At 40.0% G+C, this 25769-nt stretch overlaps 1 protein-coding gene across 12 annotated transcripts in view; it reads right to left on the reverse strand.

Moving 5' to 3' along the window:
- The window catches only part of Tle1 (TLE family member 1, transcriptional corepressor), a 97132-nt gene that overhangs the window by 38703 nt on the left and 32660 nt on the right, over nt 1–25769 (reverse strand). For 4 of the 12 annotated variants that reach the window (XM_037202670.1, XM_028873952.2, XM_028873951.2 and 1 more), the window contains 4 exons: nt 23660–23722; nt 22097–22201; nt 7516–7720; nt 6775–6791 (listed from right to left, as the gene is read on the reverse strand). In XM_037202670.1, the coding sequence (XP_037058565.1) occupies nt 6775–6791; nt 7516–7720; nt 22097–22201; nt 23660–23722 (390 nt within the window). The remainder of the gene's footprint in view (nt 1–6774; nt 6792–7515; nt 7721–22096; nt 22202–23659; nt 23723–25769) is intronic. The other 8 variants (XM_037202672.1, XM_028873959.2, XM_028873956.2 and 5 more) reach the window with 4 other exon arrangements.

The raw sequence follows: 25769 nt of genomic DNA on the forward strand, positions 1-25769 counted from the left end.
TGGATTCTCAAGCTGCTATACTGCTTCCCTTGGGAACATTCTCTGCCCTGCAGGACAAGTGTTTGTGTCAGAGGCACAGATTGGAGACTCGTGACACCTCATTTATCCTCAGTTACACTAAGACAAGACAGTGGGAACCTAATTTGATAGCACACTCCACACTGACAATTAACTTCTCAGGGAACATTAAAACAATTAGGCAAAGATGCACCCCATCACATCTGTCTGCTGTCTCCACCTACACATGATGGCAATCAAGCCATCACCCTACACTATACTTCTGTAGCAGTACAAATCAGTCATTCACATTTTTTTACTACCCTCTTTAACAAATGTACTCTAACTCATAACCATAGGGATTAGCCACTTGTCAAAAGCACAGAAAGTAGAAAATGTGTCTACAGGGCACACACATAACCTCTCCAAACTCTGTAGCAGGCCTGAAGAGGACTAATCTGTCTCTCAGTTACATGCATAATGTGGGTAAGTTGTAGCTGGACCACAGACACCTGTCCTGTCAAATGCAGTTGGGCCTTGCAGGAGATGAGACTAAGCCTGTGATATTGTACCTGGATGTCATGCATTAAACCACAACTCTCACCCCACAAGTTGCCCTTTACACTCCTTCTCCAGGCAAAGCAAAGCAGAACAAATACATAAAAATAACCTAAATGACTTTAACAGAATCACGTCCCCAACTCATAACCTAGAGACAGCAAAGTCAGTGTGCCAAGCCTTCCTTACTCGGGTACTCTGGTGCCTTTTCTGCTCTCTATTGCCCAGATATGGATGAGAATCTCTAATATAAAATGCAATACTTACAAAGCTCCTAAATCCGAACTTTTTCAGCACTATGGACTTTTTGAGTGCTTTGTACTTCAGAGCATTTTAGGTTTTAAATTCTTAAGAGTAGGATATAAGTCTATAAATATTTTCAAATCTAAAACTCAAGTCTGAGACACCTTCAGATTCAAGCACTTCAGAGAAGATACTCAAACTGGGTTTTCTAATATAAAAAAAGGTCCCACATTGAGAAAACATTAGGTCAGTACCTGAGTCATTTGGATTTCTGACAGCACTTAACATCCACAACTCACCTCAAATATTGAGATGTCATACTGGCTGCTGATCTGAATGTCCAGTGGGGAAATAGTAATCATCACAATGACAAAAGGAAAAGGGAAAAGAACCACATGCCTGCTCATAAGCTTTTGAATTATAAGATACAAACTGAAGCCTAAAACTGGCTATGGGGACTGGAGAGATGGCTCAGTGGTTAGGAGCACTCGCTCCTCTTCCAAGGGACTTGGGTTCACTTCCTAGCACTTATGTGGCAGCTTACAACCATCTTCCGTGCAAGATCCAATGCCCTGTAGCCTGTGAGGGCACTAGACACACTGTTGGTGCAGACATATACACAGACAAACCACTTATACACATAAAAATAAAATTAAGGAGAAAAAAAAAAACGCAACTGGCTGTTGGTGAAAGACACCGTTTTTTGTAATAATCACAGTGGGACAGACCTAAGAATTTTCCTAGGTAGAACAGGCCTTAGAACTCATCTGATGAAAGACATCCCACCCACATCTGTCACAGGTACAACCAACTCAACCACCTAAGATCACTAGGCCTGCCTACTTCAGGACTTAATTCACAACCGTGATGTCACTTTCCAAGAAGTTTTAAATTCTGCCAAAACAGTTATGTGCAGAGTGGCAACTGCTTAAGAACAGTTCACATTTCCTACTGTGCCTGTAAGTCAACATTTTACAGGAGTCGGCTCCATTTTAGCCTGTATTTCCAAGTCATCTCTTCACAAATCCAGTCAAAATTTAATTTGTAAACAGTCAGGCAAAAGAGGCATTGCTATCCTTATTTACTTTCAACAAAGCTGAAAGTACTGTACTGAACATGCCTGCTTGGTTGGACCAGCTCCATGGATGACACACACCATCCAGGCAGATGGACCCTCACATGCATAACTGCATTGCACAACTTGTACTTTGAATTTTTAAAATATTTTTCTGTATGCGTATGTATCATTAGGGGTATACAACCACCACAGAATGCATGTAGACAACTTGCGGAAGACAATTGTCTCTTTCTACCACATGGGTTCTAGAGACTGAGCTCAGGTCATGAAATACCTTTCCCCATGGTTCTCTTGCTTGTATTTAAAGGGGAGAAGTACCCAAACGTATGGGATTATAGGTGTGTACTTATCACATCTAGACTATTAAACCATTTCTTTTTAAAAACATAATTATTTGTTGGTCCTCCAATGCCAAGTATTTCAAGTAGATGTGTTTCATACTTTTTGAGTCAAAATTTAATGCAAGTCACCTTTAAACCAACCGAAACATTTGTACAATATGTAATATATATATATACACACACACATTATTAATAGCTTAGCTTAGCAATATTAATATACACACACTATTAATAGCTTAGCAGTTAAGAACACTTACTGCTCTTGCAGAGAATCCATGTTTAGTTCCTAGGGCCCACACAGTGCCTAACAACTGTCTATTTTCAATGGATCTATGCCTTCCTCTGGTCTTGACAGATAAGAGATATGCATGTGATGCAGAGATACATGTAAGCAAACACTCATATGCTGAGTATGGCCTTCCTTCAGTATTATTTATTTGTTCAAAAAATAGCTGTACTTATAATTAAAAAGCAAAACAACAACAGCAAACAGGCATGATGGACTCCTGCCTATAATCCCAACACTTAGAAGGCAGAGGCAGGAAAACTGACATGAGTCTAAGATGGGCCTGGACTAAAGAGTGAGACCTTGTGTCTAATAAAAGGATGAGGCTAGAAAGTTGGCTCAGGAAGTAGAGCTTACTAGTAAGACTAATGACCCAAGTTTGATCCCTGGACCCACTTGGTGGAGAGAGCCCACTCCTACAAACTCCTACAAATTGTCCTCTGACCTCTCCATGTGCATCATGGCACACCTGTACTCACACACATCTGCATATAAGATAATTAAAAGAAAAAAATTAGGCAGGCAAAGTACAGATTTTGAGAATTACAGGTCAAACTTAAAACAAAACAAACAGTGACAATCAGGAAAAGTCCAATAGATATGCTACAAGCCCTTCAAGGTTATTACGTTCTGGCTCATTCACTGGGAACATTCTGTTCATAGAACGTTATTTTTTATGTTTTTACATTAAAACATACTGCCTATGTTAAGGTTCATTTGTTTTCTAACCTAAAAACATAAACGAACAAACTGAGTAACACTATCATTGGAAGATAAAGATTAAGCACCTACCAAACAGCTGAAGCCACACCTCATTTCCTCTGCATATGCCCATTTTTTGCATTTGATTTAAAAATATTAATATAAAAGAATTGGAAAAAATAACAGTAAGGAGTCAGTGTACTAATGGCTCAAGTTGTCTGAGTTTGACTGAAGAGACCCCCCCCACCCACTCCCCGGCAAAAAAGAAGGTACCAGAGACTCACAATCTCTTCAGACAAATTTTCTTCAAGAATGACAAATGGAAGCGACTGTATCACAGATTGAATAATGGCTGATCAGAACCTAGCAACGTTTAAGTCAGCACTAGAGATATTTGCAAATATGAAAAAGCAAATTCATCCATTAAAAGCCTTTTTCAAAGAAAATATTGCTGTTTTCATTAATATTAAAGAGTAACTAATACAACTGAGTGGCTCTGTACCTAAATGGTTTTTTAAGTTTTATTCTAATCTTGTAAATGTCAAAGTATATCACCAAGAGAAACAATTCCTTAGGGGTCCTCAGTAATTTTAATTAAAAAGGAGAAACACTGAGTCAGATCAGTTTGAAACCATCAGCCTGTAGCAACCATCTTCATCTCTTTGGTGAAGGAAGACAGCAGCAAAGAGCAAAGTAAACTCAGATAAACTCCTCCAAGTGCTTTATCAGGTATCGTACGACAGTATTTTAGGCACTAAGGGTAGACACATCTCATTACCCACTTTTCTCATATTCAATTTTACTCCAAGTTGAAAAGCTACTTAATTTTATATAACTGCATTAAAAACTAACTTAGCTAAACAGAACAATTTAACTCCTCTACAGATTCAATTAATGTTTGGCCACAACTAGTGTACTTTCCCCACTTTATCTCACCACCCAAGATTGCCCAGTTATTAGGCAGGAAAACCAGTAGACATACATGCATATACTTTCAAACATGTCAAAAATCGGACACATTAAAGGACACAAGCCATCACTTCTTTTAGATTATTCTGTAGACTAGTGTATGCCTGGGATCCTCCACGTTTCTATGAAATTCACTGACTCTAATGCACACTTAAAAATAATCCATAGCTTCCTAAAATTCAAGAACTGTTTCATACTCCTTTAAGGATCCAACTAGAGGGAGGGGCTATTTGAAAAAAGGAAAGAAACAAAGGAGAAGTGAAGGACGGGAGAAGGGCAAAGGGATAAGTAAATATGAACAAAGAAACACCTAAGTCTAAAAAGGCCATAACAAAACCTGTTATCTTATATGCTAACTAAATTAAAAAAGGAGCATGCAACTGATCCCCTCCTACCACACCCTCACCTCCTCCAATGATTAGGTACTTGTATACATCCTTCAGCCAAAATTATAAGTAGCCACTGGAGAAATTACATACAGGTAAGACCTCTAGCAGCTTCAATGTGAAAACCTGTTTGTGCAGAAAGCATTTCTGAGTCCGGAGCCAATGGAAACACTTGCAGAACTAAGACATCACAGCTGGTCTTTTAGCATTTCTCTTACTTGTCCTGTCTTTGACAGACAAAATGCCTTTGTTGCATAGCTACATACTCCTAACTGTAGATGCCTTACATGCAGGGAGCATTTAATGAATGTGTTCATTTAAGGTTAAATAGTAGTAAGAGAGGAAATATTAAATTACAAAAGTCCCCTCTCAAATAAAATGAATTCAGATGAAACACACACAGCACAGCCCTTCACATCTTCTGCTGAATGTACAGGTTCAAAACTGGGGTTTTACAATGTTGTACTCTACTGAATGAACATAGAAGAAAAGACGACAGTCTACAATGAAACCAAAATAGTAAACCATAAAGGTCACTTCATAAGTCAAAGCGAATTTACTCAAATACTCTTGTCTGTCAGGTATTTTATTTCCCAGTTAAAGTTTTGTCTGTCTTCTTTTCTTCCCTTCCTCCTAAAACTACCTAGAAAACCCTATGCTATAATAATTTAAAACCTAACTACCTCTCTATTTAATAATTATCCATACCCCTCGACAAATCCCCATACCAGCACAGCAGTATCCATCTCAAAGAGAACTTTTAAAGCAGTACCTATTCTAAATGGGAACATGGTAGGGGATCCCGAGCTTGTCAAAGTGCAATCTTCTTCCTAAACTCCTAACAAAAATGTTCAGGATGTTGGCACACACCTGTGACCCAGCGCCCAAGGGCTACGATGTGATGCACAGCTCATAGGAATTTGAGTGTGTGTGTGTGTGTGTGTGTGTTTGAAGATAAAGACACTTGTCACCAAGCCTGACAACCTGAGTTCAATTCCCAAGACCCACATTGTGGAAATAATAGAATCTCACATTGCCCACCTCCCCCACAACTTCCCCCCCCCCTCTCACACACACAGGGGAACAGTACTAGGAGCAAGTTCCATGATATACAATTCTCCTTCCATGCATGAGACCCTGGATTCAATTCTTATCATAGAAAGAAAAGGAAGAAAGAACGGAAATAGAAAAGGAGAAAATTATTTAAAATTTGGTGCCCTGTTTTCTTTTTTTTTTTAACCATGCTTTATAGATGGTCAACATTATTACTGTGTTTAAAAATGGGGATATAAGCCGGGTGGTGGTGACGCACACCTTTAATCCCAGCACTCGGGAGGCAGAGCCAGGCGGATCTCTGTGAGTTCGAGGCCAGCCTGGTCTACAGATCGAGATCCAGGAAAGGCACAAGACTACACAGAGAAACCCTGTCTCAAAAAACCAAAAGAAATAAATAAATAAAAATAAAAATAAAATGGGGATATAACAGGAAGAATCTATAGGCCATCCCCATTAAATAGAGCAGGTTCTCATTCTGCATCCTTAAAATATGTCTCCCCACCATTAACTGGCATGTGCAAGTACAGTATAAGCATTTAGTACATGAAAAGGGTATGTATGACTCAGGCTTGTGAGCTCTATAAACACACAGCCCTGTCTTTGAAGCTCCATGTTTTTAAGAAGTTACTACTAGATGCAGTCTTAGTTCTAAAGAAAATTTAAGATCAAGTTTACACTTGAACAACAAATATGAAAAAAAAAAAGAGAGAAGAAAAACAGACATGGAAAGCCAGCAACTAAGATGCATTCAGAGGAAAACCAACTGTTTAGATAGAAATAACACTAATTCACATATGGGTAATAACTGTGAGGGTGATGTTAAGATAAAAGTAAATATTCTTTTAACTACATGCAAGTTAGACTCCACATATAAAGCACACTTAAGCATGTCTGGGCTATACACTGAGCAGTAAGGAGTCCCAGCAAACAATTTGACTTCTAAAGCAGGCACCTCTCCTCAAAGGCCAGGTTTATGAAAGAGACGAGAGGGCAGGTACTCACAAAAATAAGATGATTTTTTAGAAAGAAAACAAAAAGGAACCCAGGTCACTACACACGGGGTGTCTGTGTGTCTGCTTGGTGCTTGTGTTCGAAGGAAGGCAGCTTGGTGCTGTAACTGGGTCTGTGTTCATGTGCAACAGGCGCTGGGGTACTTACCGTGCCAGGCTCTCTGTCTGCTCCCGAGGTTACCAAGAAACGCACAGACACGCCCGTTCAGACACAGAGGCAAGAACAGAAATAAAAAAAGGGGGGAATAATTAGAACACAGGCCCCAGGCAGTTTTAAAAAATGGCTTTATTTATATAAGTCATTGCACATTCCTAATACAGTGATTTCCTGAAAATTACAGTATTTTGTAAACATAAGATTTACAGTTTAACCATACACAAAGCCTATTTTTAATTTCTTGACAGAATAAATTACTTTTCTTCAAAAAATTAGTCAAGTGCAATTTGCCCAATATTTAATGCACACTAGGATTAAAGCCTACAAAACTAGTAACAGATGCAACTGTCAAGCCTTTCATTTGAACACATTCACTTTCAAATTTAACTTCTTATTTCGCCCCATTTAACAAACATCACTTTCTTTGAAAATTACCCAATTAAGCAGTTAACAGTTCTCCATAATATGGTACAGGCCACTGGCATTAAAAAGGCAGTTACCAAGATGTCAAGATGCCTGCAGGCTAGCAAGACAGAAAAGCCCACAGCTGCCCACAGCAAACCTTGAAGAGTGGCAGGGTGAACTGGGTGTCAGTGGAAAGCTTTTCGACAGCTCCTGTTATCTCACTGTTTGCTCTCTGTGTGGGGCTGGGGCTTTCCACAGGGAGGCACAGCTCTGCAGCACTGTCTGAGTATGAGAGCAAAGCCTAATCTGGCTTGCCCGGCCTCTCACCTCTGTGGCGGTCTGCATCATGGTGCTTCTTGTCATCTTTTATTGCCAAGTGAGACTGCCCACTCAGAGCACTAGACAGTGCTAGAAGGCTGGCACTGCCCCCAAGGGGCGGGATGCCAGGAGGCTGAAGTCCTGAAGGGTGAGGCGTGAGAGGTACGGGGGGTCCATGGCCATGAGAGAGATGCTGAGCTTGTAACTGCTGCTGCTGTTGGCAGTGGTTGGAGAAGGTGAAGGAAGCGGAGGAGGGCAGGAAGAGGAAGAACAAAAGGAGGAAAGAAAAGAGAAGGAGGAAGAGGAGGAGATGGAAGAGGAGGAGAAATAAAAGCAAGAGGAGGAAGAAGTGGAGGAGGAGGAAGAGAAGGAAGAGGAACAGGAGGAAAAGGAAAAGGAGGTGGTGGTGGTGACAGAGAAACCATTCAGGAAAAATTAAAAATAACAGAAGATGTAAGAAAGAACCAGAAGTTGGACATAGAGAAGGGAATGGAGACAGAGGCAGGAAAGAGGAAATGAGGTTAGTGCTTTCAACTCATCAAAAGCTTTTGCCCCTCAGTACTCACCCCCAACCAATCCCACAATCTAACCCTAGAGTCTACACCTGCCACTTTATGTTGTAACTAACCTGGACAATGAAACTCCAGTATCAGACAAGTCTGGCTACTTTAAAAGAATTACGTGTGGATCTCATCTAAGTGCCTCCAAGGAGGAACTCCAATATGTCACCGAATCTAAGCTGTACACTGATTCTAAGTTGACTGAAGTTAATCAGGGGACATGATGAGTATCCCACAATGAAGTAATCACACTGTTTAGAAGATGAGTACATTTTACCCAACATTAACTGTCACAATGATGCCGTGAGTGAAAGCCAGAACTCAGAAAGCTCTGGCATTTGGAAGGTACCCTGAGCTTGTGTCCTTAACTCACCTAGCTCTCTGAGAGCTGTAAGGAAGCAGTGGCATGCCCACTTCTGAGAAGCACCCAAGCTCCATGGCACTGGGGAACGTGCTGAGGTTCACCAGGGTGAAGGGACATGTCAGTGAACTCTACAGCTGCCCCCACACTACTCTTCTGGCTGCTGGAAGAAACCCTGCAGTCAAGTTTTTAGCCATTCCTTTCACCCAAACCTCCTTCCTAAAACCCAACTCCACAAACTATTCTACATTACAGAAGAAAGGGCTGAGACCAAGAATTTTCTGACTGCAGAGATCTAGAGGGTCAAGTGCCTCCCCGTCATTCCCAGGTTCCTTTTCTGACGCTTACTTTGCTTCTACTACCTAGCCAGTCCCAGAAGTTATAAACTTGTTCACAGGAAACTGTACTCTTGCTCTCATGTATTATACTTAAAATAAGCAAATATACAAGAAATGGCCTTGAACCACCTATCTGCAAGTGTCTCAGCTGTCCAAAATAGAATTCAGTTTTGACAGTTAAAAAAAAAAAAGAGTCAAATCTCAATGTCTAAAGTGGGATGCTAGAAAATCCTTAAGATTCTAACCCATGTTCATTTCTCAGGGCTGAATTGCTTGTTTGCTTATTGCCTACTCCTCACTCGAACACACAGATGAGTTCAGTAGCTTCCACCCACACCAGAAATTAATTTTTAATTCCATTTCAGATGTGCTTCCTACCCTCAAGAATAAACAAAAAGCAACATCTTAAGCATTGAAAACCAGTGTTTTTACAGCAAACTTTCAACCATTCCCAGTACCCTTAAAAATCTTTAGGAGTCCACCTTTTCAAACTGCCACTCCTTCCTAAGAGAATTAGTTTTAATTAGAGGGAAAAATGGAAAACGGGTGAGGGCCAAGCAGACAGCATTAATAGCATTCTTGGAAATTATTTATAAATTACTCATTCTCCCCTTGAGATCACAATCACAGTTTCTTTACACGTAAAATCACCTTCCCGTCATCCAAAAGACACTAATTCTTGCTCTGTCACCTTTTAAGAGCTCAGCAACAGTGAGACATAAAACCGAAGAAGCTGGCAGCAGCATCGCGGTCCACTAGGCATGCTCATTAGCACTTAATTAGGAATGAGACACCTGCCACAAGAAATGTGCTTGGAGGAGGATGAAGAACAGGTCTGCCCTACTAGCAATTACTATCATTACGTGGCGAGCACGAGCCACGTCCAGCTTCGAAGAAGCAGTGAAGCGAACACAAGCCCGCCTCGGGTCATTAGGCACAGCACTGATTAGAGGGAAGGAAACTGCACAGAGCGGAACAGACAACCACAGCATGACACCCCTCTTACCACTCTACAAACATGCAGGATGGAACCACTGGCTAAGCACCTCAGAGACAGGAATCTAGTTGGCAGCAAATGTGTGCTAGAGAACATATACTAGATATACACACTGTAAAGACTCCCCCACACACACACACAAAAAAAAAAAATTCCAAGCCAACTTTAACAACAACAACAACAACAACAAAAGTAAAGCAGATTATAATACACTACTGAAAAGGGCTGAGCGTACATAACCATGAACTTTGTCATAGCTGTGAAGTAGCTATATGTGGTTTAACTGACAATTAACGGGAATATTCAACAGACTAACTGGCCCCAGAGACTTCCCAATTCTACCCTGTCCTGTTTTCTCCAAACCCTGCAAAAAACAGTTTTCTGTTACCTAGAGGTAACTGGGCTCATCCATCCTTGGCTTAAGAAACTTGAAAGCCTTTTTGCTTCAAACAAAATATTTTTTATAAATAAAACTACATAATTTTTAAAGCAAAATATTCTGAAGTAGTGAAACTGAAGAACCAAGAGATGGGTCACAGCCATCAAGATGCTCTAGGCTCCAAACACTTGAGTGTGTACCTCCCATTCTGCCTCTCGAGTCACAGTAACATTCACGTTCATTATCCCATGTGAGTGAGTCCTCACCTACGGGAGGGTGCTTAGGCACAGGGCTCAAAGAGGTATGACACAGCGCTCAGAGCCACAAGCACTAAACCCTTTCAGCTACCTAACAAGGTCAAGTTCACATGTGTAGAACAAGAGAGAAAGAAGGCCATCTCCTCCAGAGGGAACCGTGTTTAAATGCTCTCGAAATTACACAATTCCAAGGACTCAGTCACGGATCCACTTTACCGTGGTGCCCAAGGGCAGTGACAAACACAAGCTAGTTCTTAGACTTCATGAGCACAGGTCCTCTCAGCCCCACTTCTCAATGCTTGTTCCTGGATCACTGCTCTCTTCCAAGGAGACTTGTAAAAGACCATCAAGTTCCCAGATACAGCACTGGCCTTTCTTCCAAAAGTAGATACCTAACATTGGAAAAGCAAAGGTGGTCTTAAGATAAAACATTTATTTATGTAGAGGGCTCACATCAGAATAAGTTAACTTTAGAAGGGCAGCCCACACCTGACTCCATCTGTTACTAAAGGAATATTTTCTCTCGGCAAAGTTTTAGAGACAATCTGGTACATATCACCCTTATCCAGAGCAAAAGCAGCAACACCACTTAAGAATGTGTCTTACATCAAATACAATATTGGCATCGCTAGACAGCCAAACAATAGTTCTGCCATTTAGAAAAATTTTATGCAACTGCCCTCCTCAGACCCAAATGTCATCTGTCACTTTTTTCAACATGACAGCAAGGATGAGATAATTCAAACTCCTATCCAGGCATTAGAATTTTTTTAAATTTAATTTTAAAAATTACAGTTTTATACTACATAGAAGCACATGAAAAACAGTTATGTACAACTGTCATTTTGAAGTAAAATTTTAAAGCCTGGGGTAAGGGCTCAATGGTGGAGGGAAGCCTGGCATGCTCATGTCTATTCATTCAATCTCCAACAGTCCAAACACATACAAGATGTTTTTGAAAAGCATAGTTCCTCCAATATAGCACACTCCTCTGGCTATCACCCAAGACCAGGCTCTCAAACAGAGTAACTTGAGAGGGACATCTGGCACATCTGGAGACATGGACAAACGGGAGGTGGGTGCTACAAGCATCCTGTGTCTGAGAAAAGATGATGTCAAACATCCTTCGATGCATAGTGCAGCTCTCCACCAGACAACTGGGGGGGGGGCAAAATGCCACCAGTGCTGAAAGAAACTTGTCACTGCTGCTTTCCACCCACTACCTCCAAAGTAATTCTGCAAATTGCCATTTAAAACATAACGCTTTTCAATACAAGCATTAACTGTCATCACCATGCAAATCCCTTGTCACACCTCAAAACCCAAAATATCTGAGTGCTGTGAAGAAGGCTCAGTGGGAAAGGCGCCTGTAAGCAAGCCTGGTGTCCTAAATTGTTGCGAAGAACCAGGTTAAGAGTAGAAGATAAGAGCCAACACTACAGAGTCACCTTCTGACCTCCACTGGCTCTCTGAAGCACGCACACCACCACACACACTTCATATACACAGCCACCATTTTAAGTACATTCTTAAGCACTTGCCAGGCTGAATCGAGACTGATGCCAACCTGGGCCACAAAGGAAGACGTCTCAAAAACAATAACCGATCAACAAACTAGGAGCTGGGAATGTAGCTCAAATGGATCCTTAGCACCAAATAAAATCCAATGTGGTAATGCACATTTGTTATCCCAACACTTGAGAAGACAGATTGTTTAGCTAATATTCTTCACTAGACAGTGAGTTCTGTGCCAGCGTTGGTCACAAAACAATAAAAATAAATAAATTAAAAAAAATCTGCTTTATAATGCTGATCTTACTAACAACTTGAAAATTCAAACAATAAAGAAGGGAAGAAAAAAAAGATCACTGTAAAAGGGGCCACCCTGAAAACTTCCACAGAGTGTTCTGATACCTAGAAGAAAGTCATGTGAAGTTTTGGTCTCTGACTGAAAGAACTGGGAACAGGCTGAGTGAGAGATGAAAGCAAACACCAAACCCTGAGTTATGGATCCTGGAAACCCACAAGGAATAAAGTTAACCTCAACCACATTAAGCAACAGCCATGCTATTAGAATCCGTACTATAAAGAACCTGGCTGGGCTGCTAACATTTGGACTATAATGTAGTGGTATGATCACTGGCACTTTTGTTCTAAATCACAAGCGTAACAGAGTCCATCACAACAGAGATGCTCAGAAAGGACACAAATTATGGGAAGATTCAAAGCTCCATGCCACCAGCCACCAAATTCCAGAAATTTAGCCCATTTTACAAAACCGGAAAAAATCATGTCACCAAAATCACACTTAACCCAACTGGACTGAAAGCATCTCCAAACCCGAATCACAGCAAACAGCACTGACAACAATATGTATGTAAACAGTTTTAAGGAAGACAAGATGTGACAGACAAGTGATATACTCAGTAGAATAGTCTTCCTTAGTTCCTGGTTCTCTACTCTTTGACACACTCAGTACTTATCTTGGGGATCTGGAGGACAGAAGGAAAAAAGAAATCTGTTCACTCACAATCAAGTCGGAAGGGCTTTCTGGCAGCAGCGGCATCAAGGCCACTATAGGAGCTGTCTAAAAACCTACTACATGAATGGCCTCTCTCTACAAGAGGGGAAAGGGTGACAAACAGAAAAAAGCTGCTAACTGGGGCCAAGAATTCTCCAACCACTCGAGCCACTTGAAAACAATAAAGATAAAGTAGCAATGCACTAAGAGGCCCAGGAAATGGCATATGGACAGTCTAAGAAATGGGAGAAAATATCTGCAAGCCGTACATCTGAACTCAGCTCAACAAAAAACAACAAATTAACAAACAAGAGGAACTCTCAAAAGATGGCTCATCAAGAAAATGTAAAAATGCTTCCCATCACTGGTCATCGGTGGTCAGTCTGATGAGTATCAAGAGGCACTGAGATGCCTGTCAGCACGGAGATATCAAAAGGAAACCAGACGAGTTTAGTAAAAGGGATAGAGAAAAGTGAACCTATGTGTTGCTGGAAATCTAAACAAGCAACATTGTTCAGAGAACACTGGGCAGCTTCTAAAAATATAAAAAATTGAAAACAGAACTATCATGTGATGCAGAAACCCTACTCTAGACATATACCTGAAGGAAATAAAATTTGCTCCGAGATATCTGTACTTACAGAGATACTGCAGTATCATTCCCAATAGCCAAGATACATAAATTACTGAGTGTATCAACATGTGAATAGACAACAAAAACATGATGCATACATACAGTCTTGGAAATGCAGCAAACACAGCTCAGTGTGATGGCCCAGGCCTCTAATTCCAGCACCCAAGGCTAAGGCAGAAGGATCACAAGTTCTAGACCAGTCTGGGTTATTAAAGCAAAATTCTGTCTCAACCAAACCAAACCCAAGAAATCTAACCATTTACAACAACATGGGTAACCCTAGAAGACATCAAACAATCTGAAATAAATCTAATTAAAAAGGCAAATATCCCAACATCTTAGCAATGTATGTGCTATGTTGTTATCATATGTTAAGCCAGGGCCCTGAGCAGCCCCGGCTGGCCTCCAACTCCTTATGTAGCTAATGATGACCCCGGTGCTAGGGATCAAATCCAGAGCTTTGAGCATACTAGACATACACTCTACCAATTAAATTAAAACCCCAGGCTCCACCTGTGTCTAGATTCTAACAGAAGCAGAGTACAGTGGTAGGTAATTACCAGGGGTTGGGCAAAATAGGGAGATGGTGGTTAAAAGATTCAAAGTTTAAATTTATGTAAGATAAATTCTGGAAATCTAATATAGGGCATCCTGGCCACAGGTAATAATACCATGTTGTGTACTTGGAATCTGCTAAAAGATCTCAAGTGCACATAAACATTCATGAGATTAGACTATGAGGTGACAGATATGTTCATCATCAGCTTGACTGTGATGATATGATCAAAATGTTAAGTTATACTCCTTAAATATATGGAATTTCTATTTGTCAATGGTATTCCAATAAAGCTGAAAAGGCAAAAATGGTGACAGAAGCAGAAATGATCCCACACATGCAGAAAGGGATCAGGATGAAGAGGGCACACTTCTGAGTATATGCCATCTTCACTCTCTGGTGTTTGCTAAGGCCAACTCTTTTGTATAACCGCTACCCTATCTATCCCATCTTCACTGCTGGACTTACGGCTGATCTCTAGTACTTTCAAAGGGTCTGAATTAGAACACGTTTTTAAAAACCATGTTTAGGTAGATCCACTTCCCAAACCATACACATATTAAATGAACACACTCTCAAAATCAGAAAGGAGATGTAAATTAAAGCACAAGGAACTACCTCTTTACATACAGAGTGGCTAGATTCTACAAAACAGACAAGGTCTGAAAATGTATGGTATAGAAACAGGAATCCTCATGCGCCACTGGAGATGTAAAATGGTGCAAGCACTTTAGAAAATAGATGGGAGATTGAGAATTAAATATAAAGCTGCCTATGACGAACAAATTCCACTCCTAGGTTTACTCCTAGGCAGAGATAATCTCCTGCTGCCAAGACTCATGACCTGAGTCCTATCCCTGAGACATACATGAATAAAGGACAGGAATCAACTTATTCACAGGAGGATTATCCAAAATAGCCAACAAGTAGATCCAACCTGATCATCCACCAAACTTATAAATGGACAAATTAAGGTGAAAAGTTGATGCAATGTACTAGTCATTAATAAAAATGACTAAAAACTATAATTCACTTGCTACAGCATTTCCCTAACATACACATAGCCTGAAGCTGATCTCCAGCACTGTGTTAAGACTGCCATGGTAGTGCATGCCTATAATCCCAGTACTCAGAAGATCAAAGTCCCAAAAGTTCAAGATCATTTTCAGCTGTTCGGATTGTGACCAGCCCAGACTCAGTATCAAAAAAATAAATAAAATAAAATAGCTAGGTATGATAGCTCACATCTTTAATCCCAGCACTCCAGGGGCAAAACCAGGCAAATCCCTGTGAGTTTGTGTGAACAGCCCTGTCTACATAGCAAGTTCCAGGCCAGCTACAGACACACAGCTAGAAGGTAGAAAAACCTTGAAAACCCCATGCTAAGTAAAATCAGCCAAATATAAATAGTTACATATTATATGTATTTATTTATATACAATATGCTGAACAAGCCAATTAATTGGTGGCCACTAAGTGTTAGAAGAGAGGACATGGGAAGTCAATGATAATAGATACAGGGCTTCTTTTCAGTGGTGATTTAAAGTATTTTAGAATGAGACAGTGATGGTTGAATATACTAACTAATGAACTATATGACTTAAGGGGTCAATTTAATTTGAACTATTATCTCAAAAAACAAACCACATACCCATGCACATATTTAACCTCTCAAATGGGATATCTTACTTTCTATGGAGTAGTCTCTTCCTCTTAAAAACATGTTTAATTATGAAATGCCTTATACCAAGTGGAATCAAAATTCATACTGTAGCACCTGGCAAGGAAATTAAAAGAAATAAATGTACCAGCAACTTTTCTAGTAACTAAAATGCATATTAACTGTGGGAAAATACAGACAGCAAGGTCAATTCCAGATGCATTTGAGATACTAGGTAGTATTCTATTTTAAAAACAAAAATATCAAACTGACTTAACCCGGAGGAACAGTACACACAGAAAGAATGCATTTCTAGCTAGGTGTGGTGGTATACACATCTTTAATCCTTGGATGAGGGAAGCAAAAGCAGGTGGATCTGAGTCGCAGGCCAGCCTGAGCTATACAATGAGACCATTTTATGAGGGAAGGGATAGGGGCCAGAAAAAAGTAGGACTTCCATGCAATGTTGCCTTTGCAAATTTAATAAAGAACAAGACTATTGGAATTTAAGAAGGCTTAAGTCTTTGGAACTAGAAGACACACATTTATTGTACCTCTGAGGTCTTCTACAAGTAGCAGGATACCCACTCTTCTAGAAAGGCACTTAAGGGTGGGTTGAAAGATGGGCTTTCCAGGGATTAGTTGCATAGTCCTAAGAATAAGAAGCTCATCCTCTTTAAACTTTACACACTACAATCTCATCGATAGCTGACAGCTACAGCTAAAGGGGAAGGATAATCTAATAGTTTGCTAATCCCTGAACCAATCATTTCATGCAACAGTGGGGTGCTTTTTAGGTCCACAAGTCATTATTTTAGGCATAAAGTCTCCTTTCTCTGCAGATATACAGCTATCCCATACAGAAACACATATACATACTAGACAGCTATCAAGCACAAAATACTCCAAGCTTTCACTTTATGCAAGGTTGTTTTCAGGTATAGAGAGGTGTAAGCTTGCCTATGAAGCCAGAATGTACAAATCTAACCAACAATTGAAGCCATCCTGGTCTTCACAGAAACTGTATGCATGAAAAATAATTCACAGTGTATCCAAATAGATTACAAAGCAAAGTAAGTTTCCCTAGATTAGCCTCACATTTCTTAAGTTCCCAGAGTTCAGATACTGCTATGGAAACTGTTAAAATTTTCTTACACAGTCAACAATGATGCCCAAATACAAGAGAGCTAGTGTTTTGTGGATAGGAAAGATAATCTCTCCTATAACTCTTAAAGTCACAAGAGCAGAGTACTCTTCTGCTGAGCAGGAAGAACAACAGTGGTCTGTCCTGACTCTATCTCCATCTGTCCTCCACTCTAAAGCTATACAGAAGACTGGAGGGCTAACTCAGCAGTAAAATGTTTGTCTAGCACATCCAAGGTCTAGGTTTACAGAAACAAACTGGTGGGGAGGAGAACGGCAGTGCTTTTTCACTGCTGAATCAGTCATATTATAAGGCAATTCATTCAAGGAAACACATTAAACTCATAAAGAGGCCAAGGTGATGGACAGCAACCTGGAGAAACCATACACACAGGAACACACCCAAGGACTTGGACAACTACATCCAACAAATCCATCACAAGCACTCAGAAACGAGACAGACAAAACTACAGTTCATAGAAGTGGGATCATATGCTGAGTGAAGGCTTTCCAGACAAAGTCTTAGCCCCTCAAAAGGTATGAAGTTATGTGCTATCTATCTACAGATTGGGAAACTACAATGTATCTATCTACTGTGTATAAACACCAGGAAATTAGGGAACAGGTGGTTAGAAATAAAATATACACAAGCATGCAATTGTTTTCTTTAAATTAAGAGAAAAATGGCTCTCAGCTTTTATTATTACATTATTTTCACTCAAAAACCAACTATTTTCTTTCAGCATGCAGTAAAATTTACTAAAAAGCAGAGAACATACTGGGTGACAGAAACCACATGCCCCTTGTCAAGTGTGGTACTTGATATATGAAGGGGCCATAAGTGATCAGGCTTGACATTTCAAAGGTATGTATTTCACTCCAAAGTGGGGAAAAACCATGCAGCTGTGTAGCTTTATATCATATGGAGATCCACAGTAATTTTTTTGTGATATAACCTGGTTTTAAAAAAAAAAAGTTATTTGAACCTCAATTAAATTCGAGCAGGGTGAAAGGAACATTTGGTTCCAATCTCAAACAGAATGTGGACTCACCCTGAAGTTCTTTAATTCTGTGTTTCAGAAAGTCTTTAGCCACCCTACTAATAAGATATTACATCATGAACAGCTGATTTTATTTTCAGATTTTAATAAAAATCCAAGTTAAAAAAAAAAAAGAAAAAAGTTTTAAGACTATTGCTGTAGGCATCAACATGGCTCTTCCTTCAAGAACAAGTTCTCAAATGAATGAGTTCCCTTTCCCACAATGCACAATGTTTTCTTAACAGCAGTTGTGTGTGAAACCAATCATTCCTGAGGCAGTTAAGATCTTTGCACTATAATGGCCTCCAACTGCTGTAAAAAAAAGAAGCTTGTTTGATGAGCAGTGAGAGCTATTCTGATGAGTGACTACTAAGGGTAGGTATTTGAATAAAATTGGGAAATAATACTGGTTTAAAAAATGGCAGTAGTATGTTCTTCTAAGGTCGATGACCCCACCACCGACAGGTAACTAGCTGGGTTTACAGCATAAGGCATGAATTCCCTCTTATACAAGGGGCCTTACATCCAATTAGATAGCTGTTGGTTACTGCCAAGCTGTAAGTACCAGTATTGTACCCTTGGTGATATCTTGCCATGGTGGAGATTGCTGTGGCTCCTAAGTTTTACAGCTACTGACAGGAGGCTGAATCCATGAAATCTCAATAATATGACTGCCTAAAACAAGACCTGCACAATAACAATACTGGTCAGCATCCCAATTTGGATGGGGAAATCTCACCAGGCCCCAACCATAGATGAAGGGAGAAAATCAATTAAAGGTTGCTAAAAGTGACAATCCGCAAGCCCCATAATAGGTTATCTAATCCAAAGTGGTCAGCCCAAACACACAGAAACAACACAAAAATGTGGACACACACACACACACACACACACAAACACACACACCACACAAATAAAACCAAGTTCAAAAATTAATAAAAATCCTTGAAATTGTTACAACAGAACACATTAGCAGCAAGAGATTTTGAGAAGTATGATTTAAAAAGCAGTGTTGCAGTTAATATTATGCCAGTCACCAAATTTGCTATCAAAGCTGCTGTTAATAGGTCAACAAAAGGCCAGGTGTGGTGATCTTTAATCCTAGTACTCAGGAAGCAGAGGCATGTGGATCTCTGTGAGTTCACTCCCAGCATGGTCTACACAGAGTCAGCCAGGGTATATGGTAAAATTGTGCCTTAAAAAAAAAAAAAAAGTTAACAAAAATATTTCAGTAGTAAATCCAAAAATTAACTATGTGGAAACTATTCCTTAAATATTAGCATTCTAGATAAAGGTTGAAGGCAAGTAGAAAAGAACTAAAATTCAGTATTTCTCCTAGATTGGAGAAGCATTGACATGCTGGTAAGAAGTTGCCATCAGTCACTCAACAAGGACAGAAGAAAGCAGAACCTTCCCCCTCTTCTAGTGAAAGAGCACTCAGAGGCCAAGAATACAAGCTGAGCTCACCAAGAGTTTGGTGTCCTTGACAAGCCCAAGCTACTTTGCTAAAACAAAATATCTTTATCCCTGTTGGGGCAAAACATAAGGGCCTTGATTGTACCTTAAAGGGAAGGTGAGGGTTTCAATCCATTTGCATTTTAAAGCGTTCTCTTTTATGATCTTTCACACTTGAAATAGATGTCTAAACCTTTTCTTTTCTTAGCCTGAAAGTCAATGAAGATGAAGAGCTTGGCCTCTCCCATTGTTCTTCACCCTAACCCATCCCAGAACAATACTGACAGCTGCTATCAAACAGGCTGCATTTTCTCTGCACAGCTGCTGTATGAACAGTCTCCCAGTGCTTCCTCCCCTCTGGCCAGACAAGCTGGCACACTGCATGTGCAATGAAGGGATGCAAAGGTCTACTGAATTGTCAGCCCAATTTTATGCTACTTCGATTTTCCAGGATGCATGCAATTCTTTTCAAGCAAAAAAATCAAGCATATGCCAAAGCATGAAGCTAAAGGCAGGAGCTATTTCTGATCACATTGCAAACTTTCAAAGAGCCTGTCATAAATTAATATACCTATCCCACCATTTCAAAAATTAAAAACTGCATATGCTAAAATACTGAACACACCAATGCATTAACTCTTACATTAGACCCAATTCACCACCTTGGGTTATTATTGCTATCAAAGCAAATCTGTCTTGATAATCTCAACATGTTTACTAAAACCATTCATAAAATTTGCAATTCATCCACCCTTCTAAGATAACCTATTTATTTTCTAATTCCATTCAAAATGAATATTAACTATAAATATCTGGCTAATACATTTCCCCCTTCTGAAATGTAGATTCAAAGTAGACCCTCAGGGTCTGGGCAGAGCCTGTGAGAACTCTAAACCAGCATTTTATTATTGAAAAATTACACACAGCTAGCCATGTAGTTCACTTGCAGAGTGCTTTCCTATTATGTGTGAGGCCCCATGTTCAATCCCCAGTACTGCCAGAGACAAACCAGAAAAATTACATGTAAAAATTTAGAGCCTATCAGAAAACAAACATGTCCCACAAAGTTGGACAGGGCCCTTGAGATCTGCTTTGCATATGTTTTCTTTTAATCAAAACAGGCTTTTCCATCCTCATTCATTTGGGTTAAAAAATTCCTTGCTCCAGCTACAAGTACAATCGCTATTAGTCTCTTCTAATCAAACACAGTACGTGCAAAAATGCCAGTGAATATTTGATTTGATCTCTGAAATAAAGCAATTCATTACACAAGAAAAGGGGAGAGAAGGCAGCAGACAAACGCCAGCATAATTGTGTTTTTGGTTGAATGTGATTAGAGAGCCCACTAAGTAACAGTCAAAAATGTGATACAGAAGGGGAAGAAAGACAGAGCCCAGACCTGGGGGAAGGAGGGAGAACTGTTTATGCAGAGCTAAGCTGTCAAGTGCAATAAAGCGGCTTGAATAAAATCTAAGCTGAAAATCCACTGAAGCTCCCTGGTTCACGGAGGAAAAAGCTATTAAAAGGAAATGAAGGTCACCCTCCCAGTTTATTTCACCTAATTGACTGCCAATAGCTTACCACAGGCACCCCAACTGCAGATCTGCAATTGAGAAACTGATGAAAGGAGGGCTTTCAAGCTGAGGCTCATTCTTTAATCCTCCTTGGCTCTTGTGTTTTTCCCATCTCCAGTGGGGATGTAATTTTAAACCTTGATAGATTAACTGGTTCCATTGTCTGTCACAGCACTGGACTATGGCACTCTTAATCCCTACAGCAGCATGTCTAATTATCATTACAAAGTGTCTGAGGGAACTATAAAGACCAGCAGGGCATCTTCTCACAAGCAATTAACATAAATTGATAAATGAGTGATTTTGAATCCATTTGAGGAACTCACATATGAATAAAATAAAGTGACCTCCCCGTCCAATTTCAGCCACTTCTTTCCTTTAGTCTAAAAGGGGCAGAGCACATGAGAACCACCTTAGGTCCTGCAGTGGGTGGGGCCAAACTGGAGCAAAGAAAGAGACAGAATGCCTGGTTCACTAGATCCCTTAATGCAGAACAAATGACTTGTGATTGACAACAGAAACCAGCTTCACCAGCAAGAAGAGATGGCTAAACTCCAGAGGAGATGTGAACCCTGAAAGGTCACAGAGCACTAGGGCAGACAATTAACACTCCTTCCCTGGCGAGGGAGCTTTTCATTGGTATGCCACTTTAAAATTCATGAAAGGGGCACAAGAAGGAAGAATAAAAAAACCACACAGGTTCCAGTGCCCTGGAAAGCAAAAGGCAAAGCAACTCCGGGAATAACTCAAGAGTCCTATACTGACCCCGCTGTGGTGGAAGGGTACTAGACAGAAGCAAAGAGTGTTGAGAAACTGACCGAGAGCCTCGACCTCACTAACAGCAAGGACAGTTTTAAGTATCACAGGATATAAAAGTTATTTTCCTTCCTCTTCTAGTGTTTCTCCTCTCATCCTCCTTGTGCTACTATGTCCTCTTCCCTACACATCTCCACACACACCCAAACCCCCTTTCACCCTTCCTTATTAATCAAATAAGTCATCTCTAAGTAACACAAACTTAGTTGTGTGTGTGTGTGTGTGTGTGTGTGTGTGTGTGTGTGTGTGTGTGTGTTATGCCATCAAACCATAAAGAAATGAAAGCTGGTGATACACACTGTAGGAGGTAGACCTGGTAGGCCACGTACCCCGATGATGGCATTCAACTCTGCCATGGTCACCTGTTTGGCACGTTCGACAGCCTGGGCCACCTGTTGTTGATGCTTTGAAAACAAGGAGAAGAAAATGTGTTAGCAACAGCTAAGAATTTCCTTGTTCATTCTGACAACAAAGACAGATAAGCAGGTCCTCATGCACGTGTCACTTTACAGAACACAAAGGAGGGGCCGTGGAATGGTGCTACCATTTATTTCTGAAAGGTTCCTGTCACCAATGAACTACTGTGGGTTGTTAATATCAGAAGGGACATCAAGAGTAGTAACTAGAGTCTTTGGACACTATACAGAACAGGACAGCTAGGGCTCACAGGACTTTACAGTGGGTGCCTTTGGGTACATGAAGTTCATTAACAATTCAAACATCCATCTTGATACTAAAAACATAATCAGTCAGTCTGTGATTTCTCTGATAAAAAAAACTCTAGATGCATCAGCCACTTTTTTAAAAAAGCTATGGGAATTCTCTCTGTAACTTATTTTAGCCTTTGGTGCGTCACCCTTCAAGGAGAAAGAAAGCTCTGTTTTCAATTTAGAGAATGAAAACTCACATTGCCCACTCCCCAAGTCTACACATAACTGAAATATTGCCCCAGTCAGTTTGAGGAGGCTAGTAGAAGAAGCCAAGGTCACTGAAAACTGGCAGCAAATCAGGGAACTCAGGGTACTCTACAGCCAAATCCAATACTCTTTTAACCTCCCACCAGCTGGGCCTCCCCCACAGCACCATACGTTCATATTTACATACTGAAAGCACATTATTCCCTTGTACCCAGAAAGAAGGTAAAACTTTCAGACAAAATTGAAATATAATGCTGAGTCAGTCTCCAATGACTCCTGTGAAGTATACCCCCTCTGCAAATGTTAAAGTCAACTCAAACCACCTGGCTTATCTATGCCTATGACTGAGTCAAAACGATGTGAATACTTATTTTATCTTTATGATGATTATCATCTACTCTCTCTATGGAATGCATGTGATAAATGAAGTGCCTACTTTCATGTAGATCAACCCCAGCGCAGTCACTTTCAAGTAGGTTCAGGAAAACACATAAGGGTACCTGAATCATATCAAGCACATATTACCTAAACACATGCACAGCCAGGAGTGATGGCACAAGCCTTAAATCCAGGCGCTGAAGAGGGAGGGGCAAACAGATCTCTGTGAATTTGAGGCCAGCTTGGTCTACCTAATGAGTTCCAGGTCATACTGAGATACACACACACACACACACACACAGACACATACACACACCAAAGCTTTCTTTATGCTTGATAGTCACTGTGCAATTTTCCAAATAATAATAATTTGGGGTTGAGAAACTGCCACCCCTTGAGCAGCCTGCCCTTGGATGCTTTAGACAGAAGGACAGGGCTGACACACTTCAAATATAACAGATGTTCTTCAAACTTACTCCTTGTGGTAAAATTAACATCTTAAAACTGGCTAATTTGCAAACAGAGAAGCAACATAATTGCACTTTAACAGCTGAACATTTTACTTACTTCCTGAGACAGAAATGGGATGACTTGTGCACAAATGGTATTCAATCTCTTGGCGATTTCAGTCTACAAAGACAAAGCCACATACATGTTTAGAACACCTCCCAGTCAGTTCACAAAGGTGAAACTTGAGTCTTCAACTCTCACTCCAGGGGACAGAAAAGTGTTTCCTTAAGACATGGTACCAATAACTACCTGGAGATAAAAAGTAGATAGTGGTGCTCTTTATAGACTAGGCATAAGTGCACATTTTACTGGTCACTTAAAAGATAATGATGGAGCTGGAGAGATGACTCAGGTTAAAATTACTGGCTGCTCCCAGAGGACCCAGGTTCTACTCCCAGCACCCACATGATGGTCCATAGCCATCTGTAATTCCAGCTCCCATGCCCTCTTCTAGCCTCTGTGATTACTAGGCACACACATGTGCACAGACATACATGCTGGCAAAACATCGTATACATATACATAAATTAAAAATAAAGAAAAAATAAGTATTTGAGTCAGAAAAACATGAATGGTTTAGGTCATTTCAACCTGGAGTTGGTAAGCCCCTAACACTTTCTCACTGCGGGTATATACTGTGGGGCATTTTTACAGTTACAGCAAGTTTACTCAGAATGGTATAAAAAAATCATGTTGTCAAAGCAATCTGCCTTTCAAAGTTGCAAAGGGCAAAAGCATTCACTATATATTGCTAGTGCAAATACAAACTGCTGCAGTCACTACAAAAAAGTACAGATACTTCAAAAAAGTGAAAATACAACTACTATATGAGCCAGCTATATCACTCTTGGATAAGTCAACACACCACATATAATCTCATTATTCACAACTGTCAGCAAGTGGAATCAGCCTAGATGTCCATCAACAGAAGAGCAGATAAAAGAAAATATGGTTCAAATACACAACAGAATTTTGTGCAGCCATAATGATTAATGAAAACACAACATCTGTAGAAAAGTGCATTTCGTGTGTGTTCATGTGTGTGGCATGTGTGTGTGTTTGAGAGACAGAAGAAAGTACAAAGGGAATCACGATCAAGAAGGAAGAGACCTTGCAGGGGTAGAGAGGTTAACAGAATGTGTGACATTAAGGCAGAACTAGGGGGTTGTTTGAAGGGGGAAAGAGACCCGCAAGAGGGTACAGGACAGGGGGTAATAAGTGAGAGTAGCCAAGGGAAATGAATCTACAAAATACAGTAACACATATGCATGAAAATGTCATACTACAGCCCACTACTTTGCATGTTAACTTAAATCTTCCACTCACAAAAGGCCTTTGATAAAATTATACATCCCTTCATGATAAAAGGTCCTACAGAAAAAGGAATACCTTGGACATATCTCAACATAACAAAGGCAATTTACAGCAAGTCCACAGCCAACATCACTTTAAACACAGAGAAACTCAAAGCATACTACTAAAATCATGAACCAGAAAAGGAAGTCCATTCTCTCTATCTGTTCAATACAGTGTACAAAGTCTTAACTACAGCAGTAAGACAATCAAAAGAAATCAAGGGAAAGAAGTCGTCCTTATTTGTAGACATTTTATACATAAATTTGTAGGATTTTATACATAAAAGACCCTAATGACACCACCAGGAAACTGCTACAATTATAAAAATTTTCAACAAAGTAACAGGCTAAAAAATTAACACATACAAACCAGTAACTTTCTTACATACAAGTGACAAGCATATTAAGAAAGAAATCAGAGAAACATCACTTTTAACAATAACCTCAAAAAAAATACCTTGTAATACTCTAACAAAGTGAAAGACTTATATAATAAAACTTTAAGACACTGAAGAAAGAAAATGAACATGACACTTAAGGATCAGTAGGGTTAACACTGCTTTTCTATATATAGATCCAATGCAATCCTCACCAAAATTCTTCACAAAAATTAGCAATAACCTTAAACTTCAAATGGTAACACACAAAACCCCACACACATAAAACTAAGTCAACTAAAAGAATGAGAAGAATGCTGAATAACAAAACTGCTGGGGGTATCATTATCCAGATTTAAAATTATACTATAGAGCAATAACAATAGTAAGGAAAAGTGATACATTGATCAATGGAATAGAACTGAAGATCTGGAC

This window comes from Peromyscus leucopus, chromosome 2 (assembly GCF_004664715.2).
Source record: "Peromyscus leucopus breed LL Stock chromosome 2, UCI_PerLeu_2.1, whole genome shotgun sequence".
In the NCBI taxonomy this organism is placed as follows: Eukaryota; Metazoa; Chordata; class Mammalia; order Rodentia; family Cricetidae; genus Peromyscus; species Peromyscus leucopus.